The 20,936-nt window shown below is 37.4% G+C and overlaps 3 protein-coding genes across 3 annotated transcripts; 2 read left to right on the forward strand and 1 right to left on the reverse strand.

Moving 5' to 3' along the window:
• The first annotated feature begins 2,335 nt into the window (after nt 1-2,335).
• On the forward strand, nt 2,336-5,484 carry polr3h (polymerase (RNA) III (DNA directed) polypeptide H). The gene is made up of 6 exons (XM_051105810.1): nt 2,336-2,758; nt 3,077-3,173; nt 3,264-3,350; nt 4,448-4,511; nt 4,619-4,850; nt 4,968-5,484. The coding sequence occupies exons 1-6, from the start codon at nt 2,648-2,650 to the stop codon at nt 5,016-5,018; spliced, it is 642 nt and encodes a 213-aa protein (XP_050961767.1). The 5' UTR covers nt 2,336-2,647; the 3' UTR covers nt 5,019-5,484.
• A 282-nt stretch (nt 5,485-5,766) lies between these two features.
• csdc2b (cold shock domain containing C2, RNA binding b) lies at nt 5,767-12,207 on the forward strand. The gene is made up of 4 exons (XM_051105811.1): nt 5,767-5,942; nt 7,370-7,618; nt 8,847-8,969; nt 10,739-12,207. Exons 2-4 carry the CDS (start codon nt 7,440-7,442, stop codon nt 10,899-10,901), a joined length of 465 nt encoding a protein of 154 aa, XP_050961768.1. The 5' UTR covers nt 5,767-5,942; nt 7,370-7,439; the 3' UTR covers nt 10,902-12,207.
• Nucleotides 12,208-12,530: 323 nt separating this feature from the next.
• On the reverse strand, nt 12,531-20,379 carry LOC127162889 (phosphomannomutase 1). Its single transcript, XM_051105807.1, has 8 exons — nt 20,049-20,379; nt 18,353-18,470; nt 17,096-17,172; nt 16,758-16,849; nt 16,559-16,658; nt 16,172-16,247; nt 14,741-14,856; nt 12,531-14,662 (listed from the first exon to the last, which is right to left on the reverse strand). Exons 1-8 carry the CDS (start codon nt 20,160-20,162, stop codon nt 14,540-14,542), a joined length of 816 nt encoding a protein of 271 aa, XP_050961764.1. The 5' UTR covers nt 20,163-20,379; the 3' UTR covers nt 12,531-14,539.
• Between the last annotated feature and the right edge of the window lie 557 nt (nt 20,380-20,936).

The raw sequence follows: 20,936 nt of genomic DNA on the forward strand, positions 1-20,936 counted from the left end.
GGTTTACTTTCACATTTTCTGTTCTATTTTGCAAATGCCTATTGTCTATCTGACATCTGCATTTATATCTGCAAGAAGTATTTTTTAGAGTGTTTGCTTATGTGCAATAAGTCTACAGGATGTTTCTTATCAGATGTCACACAGATATTTAGAAAATGTCTGTAAGATGTTTATGATTTTGAATGTATGTAAAACTGACATCTTAGAGACATCTATCAGATGTTTGTACACAGCAGATGTTTTCCAGATTAAGCGATCTTTAACAGACATCATGCAGACATACATGTGCTACGTGGGGTCATGGTTTAACAACATTCATTTAACACATATCGAACCAATTATATTTACTGAAACATCTGATATTTAACCCTACAGATGTCTCCTGATTCTTTCTATAAGACAGTGTGTTGCATCTAAGCATCTTACTTTAGTCCAAATGTTCACATGCTTGTTAAAACACATTATCAGTTGTCAAACTGGCATTTTAATTGCTTTTATATGCAGGTGCTGCACTGAACCAAGCATCTAAAAAGATATACAGTTTTGGGAAGGTTACTTTGGAAATGTAATAGGTTACAGCTTATTAAATTGTAATAAGTAGTGTAACTTTTCAATTACTTTATTAAAGTAATGTAACTTAATACTTTTGATTACTTTTATAAATTTCTAATATTTTCAACGGTTAATCATTTTAAAACATTTAAATCAGGCAGAGATAACCTTACAGTAGCACTCAACACTGATTACTGTCAGGCGTTATCACTTGAATTAAGATTATAACAAGTAAGGGATAATATACATCTTTATTTTGCAATAACAATTGGCTAGATGTACATTATCCCATTTATTACACAGATGCTTGCCACAAAAGCAAATAATTAGACACAAAACACTGATCTGAGTTGAAATATTTGAACACAAAGCTTCCGTAAAGAAATCAGTTGCTAGCAAGCGGCAAATTGACAGAATTAAGAAATTGTACACATTATATTGAATTGAGATTTAATACTTCATTAGCTAACCAAACGCAAAGCTCCCACCAAGAAAAACTATCATGCGTATAGCACCGACTTAAGTTGCCCAGATGAGTCTGAGTTATTAGCTTTTACCGGTTGTTATCAGGGAATAACACACCTTGGAATGTCATGACTGACCAATCAGAATCAGGCATTCCACAGAGCTGTGTAATAATTTAATTTAAAGCACAGCCACACAAAAATTTTGACTTAACACCTCTTATTTACTTTAAGATCATTCTGAGGTTAAATACAGATTCATAACAAGAAATAGTTTAATAGCTATGATTCTGGTTTTTAAATCAAATGTTTGCATAGTTATGACAGGAAACAACTATTAATCTTAAAAGTGGAAAAAAACTATTAATCTTAAAAAAAATAAAGTATATGCATAAACCCCAAATAAAACAGTTAAGGATAAGCATGTGTCCTATATACTGTGTCCTAAACTCCTGAAACATTGGTGTCAGATCAGATGTAACCCCCTTTGTAATCATTAACATTTTCAAAAGTAACTGTAATTTAATTAATTCAGTAACTATAACTAATTACAGTTATATTTATTTTGTAATTAAATTAGGTAATTCTGTTACATGTAACTAGTTACTCCCCAACACTGTGTATATATTTACACTGTCTCTAAACATAATCTCAGCAGTGCCCTCTACCGATACAAAATATACCACAAGCTGGATGAACTGCAGATCTTTGAGGAGAGAGTTTGAGGAACATAAATGGACAGCAGATGTCACTATATGTCTCTTCTCTGCAGCATATTTATATCTGAATAGTGTTATATATGAAGCATTAGCCAAAAGACGAGTCTATGGATGGCATTTAGGTACAAAAAAAAAAGTCTTCATTAGTGCTGCAAGTGAATCTCTGCTGAATGAGTTTCTGATCGAATAAAGTGTTGTATTTCTGATAGACCGATGTATATCTAAGATATTAAAATGGAAATCTCATTACTAAATCTCATAAATCCATTAAAGTTTTTAAACTTGCTGGATTTTTTTAATATCTGTCAAATCTTCGAGCTAAAACCACCACCAATAAAACATAAGAAACATAAAAATGTTTTGGTTTTTCGTTGGATGTGTCAGGTGTTACATTACAAATGTCTGAACAGTTGTAAATTAAAATGTACAACTTAGAAAGAAATTATACAGCATGTAGGAGTTGTACAAACAATACAAGAAATCAAATGTATATCAACACATTTCTTGAAACTATAAAGAAAGAGTAGTCTTTTTGCAAATTTCTGTTCACTGCAGAATGCGGTCGCGTGACGTCAGTGCCGTAAAGCGTCAGCCGCTGCCGTGATTCGGCACATGTGTAGCTGTTGTCATGCTGTGTTCAAATCATGAGCGATCAGTAATAGTGTAAATAGTTAAACCGGGGCAGATGGATATCATATGTCTGCACACAAACCGCTGCAGAACATGACAGCCTATGTGACAGATTCATAAACCAATAACTAATAGATGTTTTAAGTTTACTCACATGCTCAGTCGTCGGTGAGATCTCGAATGTCCAGCAGCTCGTAGCGCGTCGTTTAGTCCGGTTTCCGCGTCTTGAGCGTTCGGGCTCGCTTCTTTTCTGGTTCTGGGTCGGGTTTGGTCTGGTTGAGGATGTTTGTGCTGGTGGAGATGGTGGACACGGTCCGGATTCCGCCGTGGAGTTTCCACCGACAGCTGAACGACGCGATCGCCGAAGAACTCAACAAGAAACTCGCCAACAAGGTGAAGATGTGTGTTTATGTCATTATTGGGTCATGTTTATCATTTGCTCAACCCTTACATCTCCTTAATCTGTTTATATTGAGTCATGCTTGAAAAACGCTGATGCTTCATATATATTAACGAATTATTAATGGACTGTTCTTCTACTCACCAAGGCTTCATTTCCATAATTACTCTTACTACACAAATAAGTCAGAATCATTAATTTCCAGTATCATTTAAATGTTGAAAAATGTATTAAAAGAATGTTGCTTCATTTAAAACATAATGTTTCAAATAAGACTTCTGAACCGTCTAAACTCCTTCGTCTGTCTTCAGGTGGTGTATAACGTGGGTTTGTGTATCTGTCTGTATGACATCACTAAACTGGAGGATTCCTACATCTTTCCTGGAGACGGAGCATCTCATACTAAAGGTGCCGAACTGAAACACCACTGTTCCCCACTGCAGTCATATAGTGATGCTCTCAATCCAGCAAAACCTCATTCTCTCTCTCCTCCTGCAGTTCATTTCCGATATGTGGTTTTCCACCCTTTCCTGGATGAGATTCTGGTTGGAAAGATTAAAGGCTGCAGTGCTGAAGGTGTTCATGGTAAGAGAGGACACGATGAAAACAGGATGCTTTTTGCTTCTAGTGTTCTTCACTGGTGGCATTATTATCGTTAAATAGAACTAAGACCATTAAAAAAAGCATTACTTGAAATGAAAGTTAACTGAAATAAAATATTGAAAAAAAAAAAAAAAGTTGTAAATTTTCAGCTACATTTTTAACACTTCACATATTTTCATTTTTTTTTCATTTGTTTCAAGTAGTAAAATAATTTAAATTGTATCTTTAATTATACGTGACAGTTTTATTTCAGCTAGTTGCTAAGACTTGTTTTCTTATTTTCATTTAGTTTTAGTTGAAGTACTAAAATCATTCACCTCAATTAACTTAAACAACTTTACTTGGAATAAAAGTATTGTTAATTAAAATAAATGTATAAAAAAGCAACATCTAGTTTAAGTTGAAGTACTAAAACATCTAAAAAAAAATAATAATAATAATAAAAAAGAATAAAAATAAACAATAAAAAAGTTAAACATTAACTGAAACTAGATAAAAAAGTTTGTCAAGACAAATTTAGGTTGGCTTGAGAAAGCCTAGCCTAAAAGTATAAAGCAGTTGAAGTTTGAGGTAGTTTAGATGGATGTTAACATGTTTCTAGCACGAATAGCATTTTGCTAACATATTTCTTGCATATGTTAGCAACACATGTAGCTAATGTGTTTTTAGCATGATTAGTATATTGCTAACATGTTTTTAACATGATTATCCTCTTTCTAGTGTTGTTAGCATGATCAGCATGTTGTTAACATGTCGTTAGAATGTTTCTAACATGATTAGTATGTTGCTAACATTGTTAGCATGATTTATTGGGGGGGGTGGGGTGCTACTGTAAAAAACAACGTGGGTACAACTTCCAGTAAGGCGGCGGACATAGTATACCAATGTTATTTTGTGTGCTAATTAGCGAAGAGGCTAAGTGTTTTTGGACCATTGTTTACTTTGTAAAGATGCACACTTTTATGAGAGATGTCATTACGTTCTTATGGACAACATATGCTTTTCAAAACTGGAAAATGATGCACATGTAAACAGTCATTATAAGGTGAATAATGAGTTCATGTGTGTCGATTCCACAGTGACCCTCGGATTCTTTGATGACATCATAATCCCGCCAGAGTCGCTACAGCAACCGGCTAAATTGTATCCTGAATCATCACTTTTACTAACACATTAATTCAAAACTGTTATTTAGATATTAGTGTAGCATCATCTACCCAGCATGCTCTGTTCCTTCACGGTTCGTGTAGCGATGAGGCGGAGCAGGTATGGGTGTGGGAGTACGAGACGGACGAGGGTGCTCACGACCTCTACATGGACCAGGGCGAGGAGATTCGCTTCCGGGTGGTGGACGAGGTCTTTATCGACACGTCGCCCACCGGTCCCAGCACAGAGAAGGAAGGGCCGTGCACAGCCGGCACAGCGCCACCTGCAGGAGCGGAGGACAGTGCGCAGCAGAAAGAGGCTCCATACACACTCATAGTGAGAATATTAGACATTAAATTAAGCTAAAATTAATATAGAACCTGTTCCATCCATCATTTGTCATTTGTCTTTGATCACAGTAAGACCACAAACATCTCTTGTTTTCTTCTGCAGGGATCTGTAAGTGAACCAGGTCTGGGTCTTTTGTCCTGGTGGAACAATTAACACTGTCTTCTGTGTTATGAACTGTGATAAGACTCATAAGACTCACTTACTCCATGAACTGAAGCTCTTTGGACCAATCAGTGAGCAGCTGATGCCGACCAATAGGAGACACTTAATAAAAGAGCCGTTTATAATGATTTAAATAGGATTCATGTTTTTGTTTTTGTTTTTTTGGAGGATTGTGATATATTGAGTCTACTTAAAGATTTGCTCTGTCATATTTTACTTTATAGATAAATTCTATAAAAAAAAATTCTATAAATACATTTCAAAAATTGAACTGGTGTGATTATGTATATATGCTTTTTGGATTTATCCCCTGCTTTTTACAACATTAAAATGGAATTATAATTAATTTTTATATATAGTAAAAGAGTGCTAAACTTTTTTTTCTTTTTCTCTATGTTAGGTTAAGGACTTTTGAACTGTCTCTTCATAGTTCGTGAATAAATGTTTTATAACAGAATTGTTGTCATCATATATTCACTGTACCAAGAATTTTAGAGTTTAAGATTAAAATCTATATATATATATATATACACACACACACACACACACAGATATGTATACATATGTATGTATGTGTATGTATATATATATATATATCATAAAACGGAGAGAGAGAAAGAATGTTTTATTTATAAATGTACTATTGGATGCTACTTTCCTTACAGCTGTTTACGTAATCTCATATGACACGAGACAGTCCAGTGTGACTCATTTGAACAGCTTCAGTGCGTCATCTTCGGGATTCGATGATGCATGAACAAACGCGTCGGTTCTCCCGGTAAAAGTGTGCTAACGGGGATCTCCTCCATCACACGAGCTCCTCACTGCGGATTTGCACCGTATAGGCTCATTCATCTTACATAACGGCAATCGACAGGACGGGACGGAAGCATCTGTGAACTCCAGACAGCGACTGTAAGTTTCTGCATTTGTTCTATTTATTTAACGTTTTTTTTATTTGTTTCGCCTGTATTTATTTCTGTAATATGTGTACTATAAACAACCCTACAAATAATCTAATAATAGGCATAAAAATATTAAATTTAGTGCTTGTTTATTTTAGGCGTGATATCCCATCCTTTCGCCCACCTTTTGTTTATGTCCGGTCGTGTTTACAAACTTAGCGCGCCCTACCTAGACAACACTTACTAACAGCATTTTAGGCGCGCTGATTGTGTGGATTCTTAAAATAATCGCATATATGACGACAACGCCGCCAAAAATGCTGTCTAGTAAGTCAGCTGACGAGATTTTGAGGCACAATCCCTGCCCTCAGTCTAGAACATTCTGGAAGCGGGTGATGCTGTACTGGACCTGGAAACTAAAAGGAATAGCATCATTCAATCCTTCAAGCGTTCCTTAACACAAACGTGACTAGTAATTTTGACGCATTTTTTTTTTTTTTCTCAAATCAGAATCATCGCGTCAAATTGTAAACACACTTACTGTCTCTTTTTTAAACGTTTTAAGTGATGTCAGTGCGAAACTGGTTCACTTTTGGCCAAAAGTAGGTCACTAAATGCAGATCATATTGTATTAGATTTCTTGTGCTGTCACTTTATGAGGAATTTCATTCCATAAACGGTGATGCTAAATTCATTGCATAATAACGGCACAACCAGCAGCGGCTCTGACGTCACAAGGCCAGATTTCGCGTCACACATTCACTTGTGCGGGAACCTAGAAATAATAAATGTACTTCTGACACCTGTACTGTTATGGTCTAATCTTGTTCAGAATTAACACTATTTTCTATAATCCAACTTTATAAAATCAAAATAAGGATGATAAAAAAATAACATCTAATATTTAATTTATGTTTGGTTGTGGCTGGAAATATAAAGTCAACTATATATAAATATATACATTGCATTGTGGGATACAATGCACACATGCAACCTATAATAGTAGTACGCTATCCTATTAATGTAGAAGTGTTAACTATACATAGTTAGTACTAGTGATATACAGTTCAGTCTGATTTCAGAACAGCGGCTTCTGTTCTTTAAGGCCTTCTTGAAGACAATGCAGGCTTTTGTGCATGAGGAACCGGGCACGCAGCACTCGCGCCCAGGGCACAAACCGTCTTGAATGTAAACTCACACAAACAAACCCACACACAGAGAGGCTTTGTAAGGCCACGGACTAAATGTCAGTGCAGAAGCTGTTTTACTGCACGTTGCTCACAGATCAATCTGTGCCACTGCAAATAAAAACAGAGCAAAGTGCGTGCGCGGAGCCTTTGTCAATAAACATACTGTTTAACGTGCGTCAGAGGGAGAAGCTACAGCAGGGAGAAATAACGCGTTGGATGTGATGTGAATTTAGTGTCTCTCTCACAGGTCGTCTTCTGCAGGCATCTGGAGTTCAGACAGCAAACTGACGCAAATCTTCGCATCGCACGTTGTGACCATGGCGGAACCGGAGCTGTCGTCTGCAGCAAACCCGTCTCTGCGGTCTCCGCGCTCGGGGCCGCTGTCGCTGTCATTCCCGTTCCTGCGTGAAGGCAGCCGCGTTTGGGAACGAGCCGCGCTGCAGCCCGGGGAGTTACCGAGCCCTCTGCCCACCAAACGCACGCGCACGTACTCGGCGTAAGTCAAACACACACGGCCCGAACCATACGCTGCGGTCAAGTTTACTGATGTAAGGCGAATTTTCGCAGCCACAGTCAAGTTATTTCAATATAGAACGCAATTTCGCGTGAGGGCGAAAGATTACCCCAGCAGATGTCGGGTTTACTATTGACAATAGACAATGACTTTTCTCCCGCTGATGTGACTCATTTACAGTTACAGTCATGCATATTTAATGCTTTCAAAGTAAATGTGTTCCCTGGGGATTAAATCCATGATCTTGGTGTTGCAAGCGCCATGCCCTCTATCTTATTCCCAGCTGACAAATATTTGTTTGAGAACTACGTGTTAAGACTTGTATGGCTTAATATAAAGTAAATGATGTCTCTTACTAAAACATGTAGCAGAAAACTGATAAAAGACTTTTAAAAGACGTTTTATACATGCACAGACAAGAAACGCTAGATGCCATCCTGGCAGGAGGTAAACATGCCGACGATTGACATGACGCAGCGCTGCAAGGAGTTAAGGAGTTTCTTAGCGTAGATCTCACCCGATATCCGGGGGCGTTTAGACTCTTTGTGGGGAAAATCAATGGTACAGTATTTGGTATAAGCCTAATTACATCCATGGCCAGCTGTAAGCTCTTTCAGGTAGCGCCATTAGCTCACCCAGCGCAACCATTTCACGTCATAATGGCGCCCCCCATAGTCCAAAATATGTGTAAAACAAAGTAAATCTTTCATGGGTTATTTACTACATATTTAAGTGAGACTTCATTAATGTTATATTAAGCCATACAAGTCTTAATATCCAGGATTCTCGTTAAGTTGTGAAAAGGCTTTTTTGAATGTTCTCAGAACATTCAAAAGATCCAGTTTTTAAAGGTTTTTCTTCCCTTGTTATGTGAATGTTAGAGCAAACATTAAGGGAATGTATAACTTCAGCACTTTGCAAACTTAACATTGTGACAGTTAAATGTTCTCTGAGACATCTGAAACAAGTAGTAGCATTTGAAAACAATAAAATATTTTAACATTTGATGAACAATTGTGCTAACGTTTTGATAATGTTATTAAAACCAAGATCATTCTGAATGGACGTTCTGTTAACATTACTGGAGAACCTTGTCAGAGTATTAGCCAAAGTTATGAGAATGTTCCCTGTTAGCTGGATTTACAGGCACTAGCTAATGAGCGTTCAGTACGAGTGAATCTGTGTAAGTCTCGTCTCTGTTTGTCTACAGGACTGTTCGCGCAAATGCAGGTCCTGTTTTTAAGGGTATGTGTAAAAACTTCTCACGGTCACAGGGTCACGGCTACATCAGACCGGCTCACGGTGGAGAGGACATCTTCGTACACATCTCAGAGTAAGTCAGAGTTCACGTACCTGCTAAAAATGGAAATCAGCTTATATTTTACATGCTGAAAGTTAAAATTCAGCAAAATAATGTAAAAATAACGAACAATAACAAAAAAAAAAAAAAAACATATATATATATATATATATATAGTCATGTGAAAAAGTTAGGACACCCTATTGAATTCCATGGTTTTTCATATGATAGGACATCATTAAAAAAAACTGGTCCTTGGCTGGGCTTAAAATTTAGAAAATAAAACCTCAGATGAACAACAACACATGACAAATTGCACCGTGTCATTATTTACTGAACAAAAATGAAGCCAAAATGGAAAAGCCATGTGTGACAAAGATAGGACACAGATAGTCTTCAGGTGTGTGTTAACATAATGCCAAGCAATCATCTTAGAAAAGCAATTGTTGCTGTCATCAATCTGAGTCAATCTGCCATCAAGTTTATCCACAAGTGGAAGACATTTAAAACAGATACCTCTCCTTCCAGGAGTGGACATCCCAGAAAATTCACCCCAAGATCAGACCGTGTAAAGTTCAGAGAAATGGCAGACACCCCAAGAACTACACCTCAGACTCTACAGGCCTCAGTTAAAATATTAAATGATAAAGTTCATGACAATACCATTAGAAAAATATGGGACAAAAATGGCATGTTTGGAAGGCTTGGCAGAAGAAAGCTTCTTCTATCTTAAAAAAAAAAAAAAAAAAACATTGCAGCACAGTTTAGGTCTGCAAAGTTGCATCTGAACAAAACACTAGTCTTTTAGAATAATGTCCTTTGAACAGACGAGACCGAAGTGGAGATGTTTGGCCATAATGCACAGCGCCAAGTTTGGTGAAAAGCTAAAGAGCATATCAGCACAAACACCTCATACCAAAAGACAAGCATGCTGGAGGAGGGCTGATCATTTAGGGCTTGTTTTGTAGCCAGTCATTGAGTTGGCCATGAACTCTTCTGTATATGTCAAAGTATTCTAGAGTCAAATCCGAGGACATCTGTCCAAATTCTAAAGTTGGGCCAAAATTGGGTCACGCAACAGGACAATGATCCCAAGCACACCAGCAAATCTACAACAAAATGGCTGAAAAGAAAAGAATCAAGATGTTGCAATAGCCCAGTCAAAGTCCAGAGCTCATCCTGACTCAAATGCTGTGGTGAGAGCTGTGCATAAGCAAATGCCCACAAACCTCAATAAACTGGAGCAACGTTGAAAAAAAGAGTGTTATTTTTGTTTAATAAATAATGACAGTGTGATGTGTCATGTGATGTTTATCTGAGGATTTATTTTCCAAATTTTAAGACCTGCCAAAGACCAGATAATTATTTATTATGTCCTGATACAGAAAACCAGGAATTCAGTAGGGTGTCATAATTTTTCACATGACTGTATATAAAACAAATTAAAAAAAAAAAAAAAAAAAAAAAAAAAAAAATGAGAGCATTTCCTATTGTACAAAAGAGGACAACTGGAAAGAACTAGTCATAGTTTTTGTTAAAGTTGAAAGTAAATAAATAAAAAGAAATGCACTGAAGCTGTTATGTTTCTCATGTTTATGTTATTTGTGACCTTATCCTTGTTATTTTAAATAGCTGTGTTATTTACTGTAGAAGAAATTGTCATGTTTGTTTGCTTGTGTAAGAATCACAGTAAAATGTTTTCACATGCAGTAGCTTTAAGTCTGAAATCTTGCAATGTTTAAGAGGTTTTCCTGCTGTCATATGTCATGCTGTCATAAATCACTCCTCTGTCTCTCTGCCAGTATTGAAGGAGAGTACGTTCCTGTGGAGGGAGATGAGGTCACGTACAAGGTCTGTCCGATCCCGCCCAAAAACGTGAAGGTCCAGGCCGTGGAGGTGATCATCACACACCTCAAACCTGGAACCAAACACGAGACCTGGTCAGGCCAGATCATCAGCTCCTAGGATCTGTCCGGAGCTGGACTGCGGGGAGGGAGAAGGGTGGGTTTTCTCTGAAGAGAGAGCAAAGCATCATGTGAAGGCTTTTGAAAGTTGATGGGTGCAGAGAATGTTGAGTTCAGCAGTCAGTCGTTTAGACCTGAAACAGACTCTATGCAAATGTGTGAAAGCAAATATTTGTAGCTATTTCACACATCCTTGTGGCCCGAAAGGTCTCTGTATACACGTCGCATTTGCAACGGCGTCACAAAAGCTTGCGTAGAGCTTGTTTCTGGTTAAATGAGTCGTCTGTAGGTGTGAGAGACTGCGAAATGATGGATGAATATCCTCAAACTGGACTGTGAAAGAATCAAACGCATCGATTCGGAGGTACACGCTACACTTGTGGCTGTTTTTGGCTCTTATATTTATTTTTCTTTATTTATGCATTAATTTTTGATGTTAAATCAATGGTAATAGGGTGAATCTCACCAACACCTGTCATATTCACATTCATGGTAAAATTCACCCTAAAATCAAAAGGGAAAAAGTAAGCAGTTATGCATGATTATCTTCAGGACAGTTGAACACATTTACCATCAAATACTGCAGAAAAAAATAATGACTAAAATGTGGATAAACAAGTACGACTTTCATTGTTTTACAGCAATTAATTTTCATAAAAGTCACAATGCAAAAAAAAAAAAAACATAATGGTTCTACATTTAACCTTAATTATCATTATGCAAACTCTTTTTCATTTGGTTTCAGGGTGAAAGATGAATCAGACATGATCTTGACAGGTTTGAGGGGTTTTCGTCCATTAAGCTCTGTTATATATGCTGGAACTGAAGCATCATGGACTAATATTGCACTTGAAACTTGAAACCCCAAATATAAACTGCCAAACTGACTTAATCTCCCAGATCTCTTTCTCGGGAGCTTTTCAGGGTAAAACGAGCAGCATTTTGTAGACCAGCTGAAGAATAACAGTCAGCTAGCAAACCATTTAAACACAGCAGTAGCAACTTCAAAGATTGTGTGTTGATTTTACTGTATATGTATGTATGTGACGTTCATTATGAGCTCAGAGATCTAGTGATGTGAAGAACTGTTGCGTTGTTTGTTTGGTCACATGATCTGTAGCATGTTCAGTTTGTCTAGTGATTTGATCGTCAGATTTCTATGCTTCTGAACCCTCATTTGGGTCAAACTGATGTTTGTTTTTAAACGCCATTTTTATTTTCAGCACTTTTTAGAGCTCAGATCACTGTGGTCGAGGTCATTTCCATTTGAACTTTGACAGACTAATAAAATTAATTTATGATGTACACATTTGTATCTTACTGCAAAGCACATTATTAATCATAAAGAAAGGTAATATTGCATTAGCCACAACACCTGCACATACAAGCATCCATAAACAGATCAGACTCTATTAAAATTTATGGGAGTAAAAAAAAAACTTGTATTTAAAATACACAGGCATAATCATGATTCATCACAAGGCATATTAGCATTTGCATTTCACATGAATTTTTTTATTTTTTTCCACAAACTCTGAACCACGAAAATCACATTACCAAGTCAGTATTTCCTTTCTTCGGGAGTGTTAAAAATGTTCGTTCTTTTAAGTGTAACAGGAAAAAAAAGATCCTCAATAATTGAGTATGTTTAATAGAACAGAATGAAGGTCACATTTTCTTCAAATTACGATATGACTCAATTAAATCAATTTAAGTTAAAGTGCATTTATGTGATCAGATATGAAGCAACGCTACATTAACATTCATATTAGCATCCGTCAGTCACGATGCCCGATTAAGGAAAGTCTTAAAAATGCCCAGAAAATCTGTGGGATCAGCATCATGTTTTAGGGATCAACGGGAGTGTTTCACTGATTCTTTCTGGAATGATTAAAACATAAACATCACATCTAAACAGATTCTTAATCACGCTAAAAGAGAGCGATGCGACAAATCAAGACCAACTATTACTAGCGTTAGATCTGATTTTTGTCGTTTCAGTCAATCTCTGTCATACGCGAAGCTCCATCATTAATTTATAAATATGAGGGATTTTTATCATCTTGTAAAATATCTCTGAGTCCAGTCCGAGATATTGCCACATTCAGCTACAATCACAAACATTTCAAATAAGATCACAAAACCATAACAAAACTTAAGCTTCACGTGGAACAAACACATGATCACTCGTTTCATCGCCTTGCAATTGGTCAGAGACACAGTGGTCACGTTCACACCGCAGTTCCGATGTCCCGAATACTCAGTGACAGCAGCATTTCATAAGATCCTATTACTTACTTAACTGTTTTGGACATCAAAGGCTCGTCTGAGGTGCTGAACACCACAGGAACAGGTCCGTGTCTTCAGTATCTCACAAAAAAGTCCCTCAATTTCTGATATTGTTAATACTACTCAGCTGTACTTATTGCTCTGTTTTTTTGATAGGATGGCAAAAGTTTTAAAACTCCATTGTAAATGATCACAATGGCCAATCAAATCAAAGGAGGCGGGCTTTGTCGTTCAAAAAAGCGAGCGGGAATTCCAGCACTACAGTTCAGTTTTAACGGTTGAAGAATGTGAGGTATGTAAGCTATTGCAAAACATTTAATTTCTGACAACCGCTGTACGCCATAAATGCTATAGTGACCAATGTTAATATCCAGGTATGCAAAAAACTCAACTTTTTGTCAGATTTCACATTTTTGACGATATCATTTATGTTTTATGTTTCTATCATTTATGATTCAAGCGATTGTCAATGCGACAAAACGAGCAGTTTCCTGCATGTTAAGAGTGGATGCGCGAATATTTTAAAATAAAACAGTTTAAATGTATTATTTTTACAATAAATTGTAAATACAAAATCCTTTTAAATCATTTAGCTATTCCTTTAAATGAATAAAGCACCATTAAGTGACAGAGCACACAAGGTAAACAAAAAAAAAAACAAACCCTCTTACTAATAACTGATACCTAATATAAATTTGGTAAAAAGACAAATTAAAAGGGTTGGCTTCCATGTTTCTAGTTTACAGCTTTGTGATGTCAAATACTGCACTATGTCAACCGTCAGAATTTCTGGAACCAGTCCTGTGGTCGGTAGCATAAACCGCTTAGACTAGTCTTAAAAAGTTAGTCTTTTTTTTTCTTCAAGACTGGTCATAACTTTCTTGTCAGTCACAAAAAGGTAGATTTGTCTAATTTGAATCCAAAAAGCAAGGCTAGTTGGTCAAACTAGTAATTAAGACACCGTCTTAACATAATGACTATCGTTATGCAACTGGCCCCTCTATTCTGAGCATCCTTCAGTGGATTCATTGTATTTTAAATACAACTGTTACTCTGGAATTGTTGCAGTGTGAACGTGGCCACAGTAAAACCCTTTTTATTATGAAAATCTGGGAGATCTTGAGACTTAAAATTAATATTTGAATACTAAAAAACTATGAACACACTCTGTCAGTGATATTTACATACAGTCCCTTTAGTCTGCAGATCAGCAGTGGTTTGGTTTTGTCTCCATGTCTGATGGTTCTCAGGCTCAGTGCAGCGGACTGCATTACCCACAGTGACCAGCAGTGGGCGCAGGAGAGCTACAATCAGGCAGTCTGGTGTACGTGCAGGTGGACGCAGCCACTTTCATGCCTCATTGGGAGGAGCGTTAAAGAACATCTCCCTGCAAAGCCGTGCTGTGTCTTCAGGGGAGCAGACGGAGAAGCCAATGGTACGAGGGTCCTCAAAGATCTCGTAGTCGTTTCCGCCCTGTTCGGGAAACAAATATTAAAACTAAATACACATAAACAAAGATTAATATAGATACACAGCCGTTCAATTACGTACCAACGAAGTTTCATTTCCAAAAAAGTAGATGGTGTCAAATCCTTCTTGCTCCAGGACGTCCAGACAGAGGCGTTTGTCCCAGCCCTCTGGGAAGATGTCGAAACTGATCAAACCCCCTGAAGATAAAGACAAAACCCACAATTAAGACAACATTTAAAATAAGATTAATTTATTGTTAGTATAACCTTGAGCATCAAAAATTTATCTAGGATGGCTGCTGTTTTTTTAAAGTTAAAAGTTTGGAGATAATGTTCAATAAAGGTGTAGTGAAACAATTTAGCGGTTTATAAACTTCTAATAGTTTATCCACAAAATTAGATGCTCTAATCCCATCAGTCATACCGAAACCCTGCCCTCCTAAAACATGCCAGCCAATCTGATGCCAACAAACATGAACATGTAAATGAACAACAGGTATACAGTACTTTTGATTGGTTACATAAATGCAGGCCGCTTCTCTGACACAGTTTTGTTCATAAAGTATGAAAGATGAAATTCTAATGCTTATAATGTAAATCAATGAGATTTTTATAAATGTATAGAAGATACTCACATAAAATGAGATATATATATGTATAGATTTCACAGCAAAAAAACTGACTTTTTTCAGCTTTGATTTAGTGGCCTTGGAAATGTGTGTATCACATATAATATAGTAGGTTTTTTTTTTTTTTATAGGTTTAATATGTCATTTTATGTTACCCCATAATTTTATGTTACAGCAGTTTTAAAGCCACAGATCAGCAGTAAAACTGCAACCTATTACAGAGAGTTTAACAGGTTTATAAGCCCCGAGGCCCATTCCTGCAGAAATGACTTTTTGTGTGTGAAACAGTCTATCTGCAGAGACGTGAACTGCGTGACTGTTTGTCCTCAGAGTGATTGAGAAACTCTACAGGACTGAAAACAGCCGTTAAAAATTAATTATCTTCACACACACACCCACCCAACTTTACACAGACACTCATTAGTGTCCCTCCACTGGACTGCAGCAGAATTCCAGCACTGACTCAACAGTTGCTCAAGCGACAGCCAACCAGAGGGCTTGATCACCTCACACCCCCTGGCCCCTCCCCCACTGACCATCCGTCACAAAGAAGAAGAAAAAAAACAAAGCCACTGTGTGTGAAACTGAGCTGAACTTTAGAGGGAAAACTGCTGAAAATTGACTCCAGACGTCAAAGCTAACGCACGTCTGCGTGTGTGTGCATACACGACAAACGCAAACAGGTTGTTGAGTAAACACTCGTTTTCTTGCACGGGTCATTGGTCTGTCAACACACACAAGCGCATCCGTTAGCGCTCGCTTATCACCTTTAACACAGATAACGTGCGAGTGTGTTTTCTGTGCTATGCAGGTACAAACAGCTCTGTTTCAGCACGGATCATTTGCTTCAGATCATCAGAGCTGGTGATGTCATTTCTGCTCACCTCTGGTGAACCGCAGACCTTTTCCAGCAAACTCCTTCTGCAGAGCAGCCACGAACTTCTCTCGTATCTTCTCTCTCTGCGGGACAAGAGAGTTTGAATTGAAGTTTTAGGTTGTTTTAAATGAGCGTTAAGTTTATTAATGTTTTAAATTAAAACAGTCGATTCGTATGGACCTGTTCACACAGGAACACAGAGTCGTCCAATGACAACCAGCATTCTTTACTCTGGATGTGTAAATAGACCTTTCATTGGCAATTTGTTTTACTTTCTGTTTCATTGCCCTTGATATAAACAGACCATTTAATGAAACCTGTTTTGGGTTTTATGTGAAGAAATTTTCAACTTTTAGCCAATTTTGGAAAAAATAATACTGTAAACTAAGAATACCTTGTCGATTTCAGAGAACTCAATTCGCTCTTCTAGCGTGCAGCTGCGTCCAATGGGTGAGATGTTGATCACGCCATTACGAAACTCAATGAACGTCCCTCTGAGACAGAGAAAGAGATTTGGCTTAAATAATAAAATTTGGTTTGCTGTATTGTAATGATATTACAGGTTACCATCTCTAGAGTGTGTGTGTTTTTACCGTTTCTTGGGTAGTTTGATCAGCCCCATGTAGCTGAGACAGAAGTTGATGAGGTCCTGTAGTAACTCCTCGCCCAGATGATTCTGAATGGCCTGAGAAACAGATTGAAAAAAAATCAAAAACACTTTAGAGACTTTTCATGAAAGTTCTAAAAAGAATTTAAGAACAATTATGTATCAACACAGAAATTAAAAAAATTAAAGAAGACATTTTAGAGAATTTCAACGGAAGTTCTAGAAAAAATTCAAATTTTGTAACAGCACCGTTAACTTTCATGATATTTGAATCATGTAAGGCATTTTAATATTTTCAGGATCTACAGACACAAAATCAGTCACCTGTTTAGAGATGAGTTTGCCATCTTTATATTGTACTGTTCCATTTTCAGCAAAGACGTAATCGAACTTGTGAATGACTGCAGTGATAAAGAGTAAAACAACAGAATGAGATGCAATCAAAGTGCTCTGAACACATCTGCTCTGGTAAACATCTTATCATCATCCTTGTGACCTTTACCTGTATTACACAACACACACATACTGATGTAAACAAGCTCATTTACACTATGAGTGCTTCACTGCTCATTGTGATTCATTCACGATCCCACAAGTCCTGTTCTATTGCTGACTGGATAACTTTATGATTCATGGCGACAAACAGCTGTCTTTGTAACATTAAGTCACATCAGATACAGATTCAGCTCTTGTTTGAGTGAGAATGCAGTTGTGTTCGGTTCTAAAGCGTACTGTTTTCAGTCTAATTCAATCACAATCTCTTGGTGTATCTAATCAGAGTTGCACAATTATAATGCCACATGCTACAATGATGATCATCAAACACTGATGACACTAGAAACTGATTTAGATAAACAATAAGATCTAGAAAAATCAAACAGAGAGTTGAGACTGAAATTAACAACTACAGCTGAGACAAAAAAAAACAACAACAACAACAAAAAAACTTTTTTCTAGACAGCAATGAAATTAACATTTACATTTATGCATTTGTCAGATGCTTTATCCAAAGCAACCTAAATTCCATTTAAGATGTAGATTTTATCAGTTCATGCATTCACTGGGAATCAAACCCATGACCTTGGAGTTTCCATTGCTATACTGTTTGGGCAACAAATGGTTCTCTCAAGAAGACCCTAGTAATCTCACATATGTCTCTTCGTTTTAGAAAAAAATCTGAAAAATGTCTCAAACTGTGCTTAGACATTTGCAACCCAAAGTCTCGACATGAAGTAAAACATTTCTCATCAAACTCTCCTTTCTCATCATTCACATTAATCTGAGACAAAAGTTATAGTTTAGAGAAGCATAACTAAAAAACTACAACCTGTAAGCATTTGGTCAACCGTGGTAGTGATGTCTACTGGTACTGGTCACAAATGAATTCTAGACTGAAGGAATTATGGGACATCAGCTGTTGTGTTAATGATTGAGTTGATTCTGTGATCCAGTCGAACCAGTTTCCCCCACATTCCACATTTGACGCAACATCCAAAACCCTTTAAAACATGTTTGGATAATGATCCTAAAGACTCGAGACTGTCTGCTCGCTCACCATGATGAAACATAACATTCTCTAACCTTCATCTCCTTCTCCGAGCTGTTCTGCGATTTTGGAATAATCTGAACCGCCCACCACGCCGATCTTCACCTTCTTTCTCAAGGCCTGGAAAAAATCGTCCAGCTCAGGGTCGATCTTCTGCAGACACACAAACAGTATTACATCACTGGGGGGTTTCTGTGGCTTCAGTGCCCCTCAGCTGATTTACAGTTCATTGAACAGTGACATCCAGCTGTTTCCAACAGGTTTCAGAGTATTTTTGACCAGCGACAGCAATCTGTGCCTCAAGTAGACACATAGTCTAAATACGTTGACTTACAGAGCAACACTAGTCACGTAAAACATCATGTTTGCAGCTCCATATGTTATACTTTAAGTTTATGTTTTCATCAGACGTTTAAAGTGCACGTTAGTCACGTTAATAGCAGTGAGCTGGTTATGGCAGTGTTCTTATGACGGGTTGCGTAACGGAACGCTCTGTGTTCTTCTGTCAGACCTGCAGCCTGTCACAGTATACTCACGCGATCACACGACATTAAGTCACTGAAATCATCTGTGATTCATAACAGTGTGCTAAGAGGTGAATATGAATAGTCGTTTTAATGAAGACATATGATAAACTCCAGGCGTTTAATGGGGGAGTTTAGGAGTATTATGAAGGTGTGGCCGATGAACAATTAATCAGGCGAGCACCAAAACAAAACACTACCCTGACAGTAAAGGACCGTTCACAACAATAACGATAATGATGAATCGTCAATTAGCGTCCACACCAATGATGTTCCATTCATTCTAAGCACCGCAATTGTGTTGTATGGAAATTTTAAACTATGCAGAAATTCTAGATTGTTTGTCAGTGTTTCTATTGTCAACGTTGTAAAAGTGATTTTAACGACACCGTTCCACTACTCTCTTTAAGAACGGTTTAAAACTTTATCGCTGTCGCGTCTTGCTGTGAACGAGTTTTTAACCTTGTAAAACAAGATTTTTGTGTCTGTCTTATCAAAGTTACGTATAAGCTTAAAATGTTATTTTACACTCATTCTTGATTATTATAACGTTCACATAAGTTCCGGGAACTGTTTTCTGAGTCACTGAGGAGAAAGGGACACGGACAGTGGAAGACAGGATCGATGATGCAACATCTGAGGACACTGATACCAACTCATTTGAACGTAAATAAACACTACACGACCAGAACGGCATGTTAAGCGACGGATTCAGTTCTGTGAACTGCTCATGCAACAGAACGCACCGCCGGGGACACAACGTTCCTCCAGCAAACTGTCTTAGAAACACAGAATGTTCACCGTACGATACTACTTAGTCGCCTGTGGGTGATATTTAAGAACTAATTACTAACGTTTTAATATGTTTTTACATATATTAAAAAAAAAAAAAAAAAAAATTCAAGAGCGTTGCATGGGAGCCATTGTCTGATGTATACGTGCAGAACGAGTGTACCATACAGTACAAACACACAAAAACACACTCATTCACCAATAACACACACAGACGAGACATTCTTCACCTACACACAGATCAGTGCTGCAAATAGAAACATTATGTTACATAAAGATTAAGATGTTAATCGCAAAAGAGGAGAGAGGACTCACCATTTATAGCCATTTAATTTAATTTTGCATCATCTATTACACTTACTGTTATCTAAAAAAGATGATCCTACATAAACTCATAGGCTCGCATAGATCTTACCTCTCTCGGGGGTGTCAGCGTTCCATCCACATCAAACAAGCACAAGATATTTCGACCTCCGGCTACACGACACTTTATATCCATTTCTTCTTGGCCAGTAATTAAAGTGGACATTTAAAAATATATATAAATAAAATAAGACTAATATATACAAACCAGACTCCAAATGACTCAAGATGAGTTTAATGCATAAGAATATAACGAGACGCAGTCTCTCGTCTTTCTTGAAACCGAAAGATAAAAAGTCAATACTGATGAGTATTATTTACTAGAATTACAGTGTATACTGCAGGCTACATGATCACTGTTGAGTGTGAATGAATCCACACATGTGGTTCTTTCTGCAGCACTATCCGCCCTGGGGAAGGGTCTGCCTCACCCAATCAAATGCGCGGAGTCTGATCACGTGCGTGAAAGGGGCGTTACCGCGCTATGAGACTAGTACATGGAATTCGGAAGCCTCACGTAACAAGCTCGGTCAAACCCGGAGATAGTTCGACCTTTCACCTACTTCATTATACCTGATCATAACAATAACAACAACAGCGGCAGCAATACAGGAAATAAAGAAAATAAATAAGAACATATAAGGTATTTTCAGTGAACTGTAATGAGGGAAGGGGAATGAACGCTCAGCACGAATAAAAGGAAATTACATACAATCTTTTTTTTTTTTTTTTTTTTTTTTTGCAGAACTGCAAAGGACATGAAAATGTATAGTCTGGTGTTGTTTCGATTTCGCCTCTAGGGGGCATAGTGAAACTGTCAACATACCCTACATACATTCTCTCTCAGGCACACGCTAACTAAAATAAATAAATAAAATTACAGAGGTCTTAAAACAGGGGGAATATAACAGCTAAAGCTAATCATTTGAAACGACGTGCT

This window comes from Labeo rohita, chromosome 3, assembly GCF_022985175.1.
Source record: "Labeo rohita strain BAU-BD-2019 chromosome 3, IGBB_LRoh.1.0, whole genome shotgun sequence".
NCBI classification, from domain to species: Eukaryota; Metazoa; Chordata; class Actinopteri; order Cypriniformes; family Cyprinidae; genus Labeo; species Labeo rohita.